The sequence below is a fragment of the Citrus clementina genome, unplaced genomic scaffold (assembly GCF_000493195.1).
Source record: "Citrus clementina cultivar Clemenules unplaced genomic scaffold, Citrus_clementina_v1.0 scaffold_3, whole genome shotgun sequence".
In the NCBI taxonomy this organism is placed as follows: Eukaryota; Viridiplantae; Streptophyta; class Magnoliopsida; order Sapindales; family Rutaceae; genus Citrus; species Citrus x clementina.
This window is the reverse complement of record NW_006262339.1, coordinates 13,004,042-13,011,185: the sequence shown is the minus strand read 5'-3', so window position 1 is coordinate 13,011,185 and position 7,144 is coordinate 13,004,042. Positions and strand designations below refer to the sequence as shown.

At 31.6% G+C, this 7,144-nt stretch overlaps 1 protein-coding gene across 1 annotated transcript; it reads left to right on the top strand.

Annotated features, from left to right (window-relative positions):
* The first annotated feature begins 2,739 nt into the window (after positions 1-2,739).
* On the top strand, positions 2,740-5,196 carry LOC18048969 (ABC transporter G family member 9). The gene is made up of 4 exons (XM_006441138.2): positions 2,740-2,936; positions 3,033-3,861; positions 4,042-4,367; positions 4,488-5,196. The coding sequence occupies exons 1-4, from the start codon at positions 2,808-2,810 to the stop codon at positions 5,154-5,156; spliced, it is 1,953 nt and encodes a 650-aa protein (XP_006441201.2). The 5' UTR covers positions 2,740-2,807; the 3' UTR covers positions 5,157-5,196.
* Positions 5,197-7,144: the final 1,948 nt, after the last annotated feature.

Sequence of the window (7,144 nt, the reverse complement as noted above, 5' to 3'; positions counted from 1 at the left end):
TCGACTGATGATGATCATGATAGTTATAGTTTACCAAATGTTTCCACAAAAAATTTTTTTTCTAGCAACAGTAACCTTCAATACCTACTTTCTACAATAAGAAAAAAATATGTTACATGTAGTGCATGCTTTACAAAAAATTAAGGATAAGTCTGAGTTCAATTTAGGACTAAAGGAAAAAAAAAACTTTAAATGCATATTTTGGAAAAGAGTAGAATTGAAAAATGTAAGTTATCAAGAAAAAAAATCTTTAATAATATGAATTTTATATGTTGTTTATTATTAATTTTTTTTATATTTGATCAATTATTAATTTATATTTTCGTTGGGCCCTAAAGGATTAAAAAAATAATTATTATCTTATGCATTTAGCGAAATTATTATTTTAATTTACTGGCCTAAGTTATCATGGGAAGAATTTATTATTTAAGTGAGGTTATTAATTTATGGAACATTCATTTATCAAAGTTTTACTCTATTTTTCTCTACAACCATTTACTTACTAAATCCATCATGTAAGTTTTAAAAATAAAATTTTACTCAGCACATATACCCTTTAAAGATCCAAAAATAATCCTACTTTCTTTTGCAATCTAATCATTTGTCATTCTACTTAAGGATGGCAAATTAAATTTGGGTCCAGGCCTAGGTATAACAATGCCCGAACCCAGTCCGAATATGTTTTTTGGACACCCAGGTTGGGTTTTTTAATCCGTTTTTTTAAGTCTAGATTTTATATTTTATAATGTTATATATGTATATTTTTAATTTATTTTGTAATTTTATAATTTATAAATTTATTTTAATGAAATTAGAATGAAAATATAAACTTTAAATGTTTAAAATTTTAAATATATGTAATAGATATGTCAAATAAATATAATTATTCAAAATAATATATTTTATAATTTTTTTTAATAAAATGGGGCTTCAAGATGAACCTCGGGCTTCTCAGGTGATGTTCGAGACTGGCCCGGCCTTATCCCTAGGCTAGGTAATACCCTGCCCACATTTATTTTAAAAAATTCCACAAGATACCCTTATTGTTAAATATATTACACTCTTACTCCTTTTTCTTTACTTTTACAATAAAAATTTTTTTAAATATTTTTAATCTATAAAAAACTTAATTAGTAAATTAACTAATAATTACTTATTAGTAAATTAAGAACTAAATATTAGCATGAAACAACTGGTATTTTCATATCCTTGCAATAATGTTGCTAATTACTATTTATTGTTAAATTAATAAAGCCAATTTAAAGTAATGTTTAATATCCTTACAACAATCTTACTAATAATTTTTTGTAAAAAAATCACAAATTAATCTAAAAGTAAAATAATAACAATTAATTTTTATTTTACTTTTAAGGCTAATTTTATAAAGTCATTTTTTTTCTTTTCATTAATATCTTCAAAAATATTGCTGCAATGATATTATTGTAAAAGTAAAGAAAATGTAAGGTTAGAATTGTAGTATGATTACCAGTAAGGATGTCTTGAGTTATTTTTTAAAATATAGGGAATAAATAAGCACTTAACTCAAAATATAGGAGAAAAAAAAAGCAATTCCCAGTCATTCTTCCAATTAGATTCAAATTAGAGAGAGAATTATAAAGAATCTTAGTTAATGTTGCTAATCTTGTAAAACATATCTGTTAATGAAAGTAAATTCAAAATTGTAAAGCCAACAGACTTGTATACTGCATATGAGATTATAATGAGATTCCTTTTTCCTTTCGTCATCTAATGCCTTTCATGCAAAATTCGAATAGTCATCACAATTAGTTGAGTTGCACTCAAATTGTGGCTTGATTTTCGTCTTTAAATTGATTTAAATATGTGTCATCATCACAAAATTAGTAGAAGATTGTTATTAGCTTATGCTTAGAGAGTTTCTACAATAAGATTATCTTTTGAAAAAAGAAATTTAGTCCTAAAAGTTAATTGTATCCATGAATGTACTGGTAATGACAACTTTTTAGAAATTATGGGTGTAGTCGTGCAGAGAGTACTTTCTTCACTTTTATAATTACAGTAAAGGACACAAATAATCTCATGAAACCCACCTTATTTCTGCTTTCTTAAAAATTTTTTATTACAAAGATTAATGAATTAGCATCCAATACGCATGAATTCTTTTGATATCATATGCTCTCCAAGATTAGGCAAAAATCTAGCAGTGCAGTATTTCGTAAAATTCGCTCTCAGGCATTTAAAAAAAAAATTGGAGAGGAAACTTTTTAGATAAATAATTCACTTGTGAAACAATTCTTGTGTTCTTAATGAACCTTTTTAATCTTAATTCGCATGGGGAGAATAAGGTGACATGCCCATTGGAGTTAGAAATTGGAGACTTGGCATTATTTTTAGTATTTAATTTAAATTTATTTGATTGAAATAAATGATTGGCTTTTAAATTTTTGTTATCGCCAAGAAAAACCATGGATGTTGGGTAATGAAAAAATTGCAATGAGAATGTTGCTATAATTTTTTACATTAGATGGTTCTATATATACCTTTTGAGGCAAAAAAAAAAAGGAAGAAAAATTGAACCGTTACATGTGCAAAAGAAGTGTGGCCTCTTTTTCTGTTAGGGATGAAGATAAAAATGAATTAGATAATTAAGAGCGTGATCCTCATCTTCAGAATGTCATCAAAACAGCGGAAATCTATAAGTGGCCCTAACGTGGTGGTAACAAACACATTAGCAGTTGGGGAGCTAGAGTTTCCCAAGTACTTTATGTATGTTCTAATTAGTAAAGCAAGAAAGACTTGAATTTTGCAAGCTGTTTAAACACACCAATATGGTTGAAGAGAATAAGGGAAGCGAAGGTATTGAGAACATGGATGAAGAAAACCAGAGCCAGAGGGAGCTGCAAAAGCAAAATGTAGAAGATATGCTTAAGAAAGTGAATATGCTTGTTACAATAAAGGTAATTAATATTTAATTAAACAACACCAAATTCTTTTGTTTATTTATTTATATTTTATCAGTAAATTTTTCGGATACCTGAATCTGATCTCATCAGTTTGAAGATGTGACTCACAAAATTAAAACTAAGGGCGGCAGAGGAGGTCCAGGACGTTATTGCTGTTATCTTCTTAATAAGAATAGTGATGAGGAGAAAATGATCTTAAAAGGTGTGAGTGGTGCAGTGTCACCTGGCGAATTGCTTGCCATATTGGGGCCATCAGGTTGTGGCAAAACAACTCTCCTAACAGCCTTGGGCGGCCGACTAAGTAATGGCAGAGACAGAGTCACACAAGGGCACATCACATACAACGGTAAACAATTCTCCGCAGAAGTGAAGAGAAGAACTGGATTTGTAGCTCAGAACAATGTGTTCTATCCCCACCTCACCGTCGCCGAAACACTTGTTTTCACTGCTCTCCTGCGGCTGCCAAATAGTCTGAAAAAAGAAGAGAAAGTCTTGCACGCCGAAGCGGTAATAAATCAACTCGGCTTGGCTCGATGTAGAAACTCTATCATTGGAGGGCGATTGGTAAGAGGCCTATCCGGAGGAGAAAGGAAGAGAATCAGTATAGGGCAAGAGCTACTGATAAATCCGAGTCTCTTATTTCTTGACGAACCCACTTCAGGGCTTGACTCGACCATGGCTAAAAAAATTCTGGTATCATTGACCAAATTAGCTGAAGGCGGACGCACAATTTTGATGACTATACATCAGCCTGCTAGTAGCCTGTTTTACATGTTCAACAAGATTTTACTCTTGTCATCAGATGGGAGCAGTCTTTACTTCGGCAAGGGGGAAGATGTTATCAATTATTTTGCTGGCATTGGATATGTCCCGTCAGTTGCCATGAATCCTGCAGATTTTCTTTTAGATCTTGCTAATGGTTTGTAACATAATGCTAATTTGTTTTTGACTAACTAGGATTAGAATTCAGTTGAGCTAAGATTTTATTTAGTGCGTCAAGATTTATTATCTTTTTTTTTTCTTTACTTAACAATCTCAGCCAAATCCCTTGCAGCCATAGCCATTAATTAAATAGTGCTAGCTCCTTGAATTTTTTTAGGTGTTGCTTCGGGAGATCCAAAAGAGAACCGAGAAGCTGTGAAACAAACCCTAATATCAGCTTACAAGAGTAACATTTCTAACAAATTGAAACAAGAGTTTGAGGACGGGGGGGATCATAGTCTTACAACTGATTCAAAAAATTACAAGAAGACAAGCAAATGGAGCACAACCTGGTGGCAGCATTTCTCTGTGTTGCTGCGGAGGGATTTGAAAGAAAGGAGACATGATACTTTTGATAGTCTCAAAATAGGTCAAATCTTGTTTCTATCCATCATCACTGGTCTTATATGGTGGCAATCAAGTACAGATAACATAGAAGACCAGGTAGGTAAACAATATTGTTCATTAATTGGATCTTCTCTTCACTTGATTGTGTCCTTTTCGAGTGATTTAATTGATTAATTGATTATTTTAGCTTCTGATGTTGGGTGTGTATGTATGTAGGTTGGTCTCCTTTTCTTCTATAGTAGACAAGCAGGGTTCTTCCCTCTGTTCCAAGCTCTTCACACATTTCCTCTTGAGCGAATGATGCTTGAAAAGGAAAGATCTTCAGGAATGTACAGGTTATCATCATACATAATGGCAAAGACTACTGGTGACTTTGTAATGGAGCTTGTGCTTCCAACTGTTTTTGTTATCATTACATACTGGATGGGAGGCCTGAAAGCCAGAGTCATAAATTTTTTATCCACTCTAGCTGCCACTCTTTACACTGCCTTGGTTGCACAAAGCCTAGGGCTCGCTGTTGGTGCATTTGTTTTGAACCAGAGGAAGGCTGGCACCATTGCAACAACACTCATGCTCACATTTCTTTTAACCGGTGGATTTTTTTTGCAAGATGTGCCGGCTTTTATATCTTGGTTAGAGTATCTGTCTTTTACGCATTACTCCTACAAACTCCTGCTCATGTCGCAATACAACCCCAACGATACCTACGTTTGCGCTTCAAATTCCAATTCTAATGCCACTTGTCTGGTCGGAGATTTCCCAAGAATTAAGTTTGTGGGGCTTAACAACAAACTTTTATCTGTTGTTATGATGGCCGTAATGTTTGTATGTTACAAACTTATTACGTATCTCGCACTCAGAAGAGTTGGTGTCACGCATAAATAATAAATAGGAGGCGATCGACAACAAATATTGTCGTGTCACTTTTTACTGGGATGAATTCTATCTTTATGACCTTTTAATTAATTTAATTTCCTGTTACGTGCTCAATGACCAATAACTAATAACCAGGATGGTGATGGAACGGGTTCGGGATCGGAATTCTCCAAATTTGTAGCAATCTACGTACTTATCTTCATCTCCAAATCTTGTTAATTAGATTGAATTGGAAATGTCCTTGATAATTCCCTAACAGATGCAGAATAAAATGGGCTCGATCCCCAAATATTTAAATTTTTATTTTTTAAAATGAAAAAAAATGATAATTTAGAAACTACACTAATAATAATAGTTTTGATGAGAGAGGCAACTTGTCTATAACACTGAACCCTCTAAATTAATTATAAATTCTGTTTATGAGGGAAAAGAAAAAAGAAGAAGAAGAAGACAAATGATGAATGGCAATTAACAATGAAAGAATTGGCTCAGCTCATGAAGAAGGAGAACAGCCATAGAACATTCATGAACAATCGCAAGAAGAGTCTGAGGGAGCTAAGGAAGTTAAGTACAACTTTTTGTGCAGTCGGCAGCGAGATTGGGCTGGCAGTCAGTGGAGAACTGCGAAGTCGGCATCTAAGAGAGGCAAGAGGGCTCGAATAAGAATTATAAATTAGGTTTACCTTAGATTTTTTTAATCATTATTTATTACCGTCATTTTTTCCCAGTAAAGTTAGTGAATTTGAAATAATTTCGGTTGAATTTGGGGTAGGTAAAATCCCAAAATCCGATCACGAATTATTTTGAGGCCATGACTTGTCCTATAATTGCCCTCGATTATATTTATGAGACTTTTCGCGGCCATAATCACCCCAAGTTATTGATTTTCTGTCATCCCTACCAATAACTATTTATATATTTGTAAACAATTCAAACAATATATATTATACATGCCATCAGTAGATAAGTGCCCCAAAAGCGAGAGACACGCCACTCGAAAATGAAGTAATTTAGCTTGGGAAAAAGTATCCCTGCTTCTGATCATGATCATCTTCCCAAGCTAAATAACCTTTATATTAACTAACATAAGTCCGAATAAAGCAAAGGATGAATTTTCATTTTATTGTGCCGTACTAAGAAAATAAACATTGGAGCATTTAAATGGAATTAGAATAAAGTGTAATTGACAGTTAATAACTTTGATCCAAAGAAAAACAATTGATGACTTTCAGAAGAGAATTAAATAAAAAAAAAAATAGATCTCAAAATTTTATTCATATTTCCAATGTATAGTGAATTAATACATTTAGGAAAATGGACAAAAAACCCCTCAATATTTCAAAAAGGACTTATAACCCCTTTTCCGTTAACAAACACTGTTTGTTTTAATAGTAAATTTATTTTTAATTTTTAATTACTATTATACCCTTATAATAAAAAAATTAATATATTAATTTGAGATAATCACAATTAATAAATTTTTAAAAGCTTAAAATTGAGATACAATTATTTTTTTGCCAAAATTATTTACTATAAATTATACCTTTCTAACAATAATAATATGGTTTTGATTCCTCAAAGAAAAAGGGTTTAATCAAATTTCGTTTTATTAGTAATAATCACATATGAAAGGTTTGATCATTAAAAAGGTATAATTTATAGCAAATAATTTGGGTAAAAATGTAATTGTATCTCAATTTTTAGTTTTAAAAAAATATTAATTGTGACATGTCTCAAATCAATATATTAATTTATATTTATTATAAGGGTATAATAGTAATTAAAAATTAAAAAAAATTACTGTTAAAACAAACGGTGTTTATTAACGAAAAGGGGGTTATAAGTCATTTTTGAAACGTTAAGGGGTTTTTTGTCCTTTTTCCTAAACGTTGGGGGGTTGAATGTCCTTTTCCCATTAATAAATTGTGCAAACATTTCATGAATTGCCATATTAGATTTGTTCTTGTCTTCAGGGAGTAAATATGTGCAAATACAGA

What these genes read in the sequence shown, in the direction of transcription:
- LOC18048969 (XM_006441138.2), top strand. Translation starts at nt 2,808, where the DNA reads ATGGTTGAAGAGAATAAGGGAAGCGAAGGTATTGAGAACATGGATGAA. An exon ending in TCTTTTAGATCTTGCTAATG is followed by an intron (nt 3,862 to 4,041) that starts GTTTGTAACATA and finishes GAATTTTTTTAG; the next exon opens with GTGTTGCTTCGGGAGATCCA. An exon ending in CAGATAACATAGAAGACCAG is followed by an intron (nt 4,368 to 4,487) that starts GTAGGTAAACAA and finishes GTATGTATGTAG; the next exon opens with GTTGGTCTCCTTTTCTTCTA.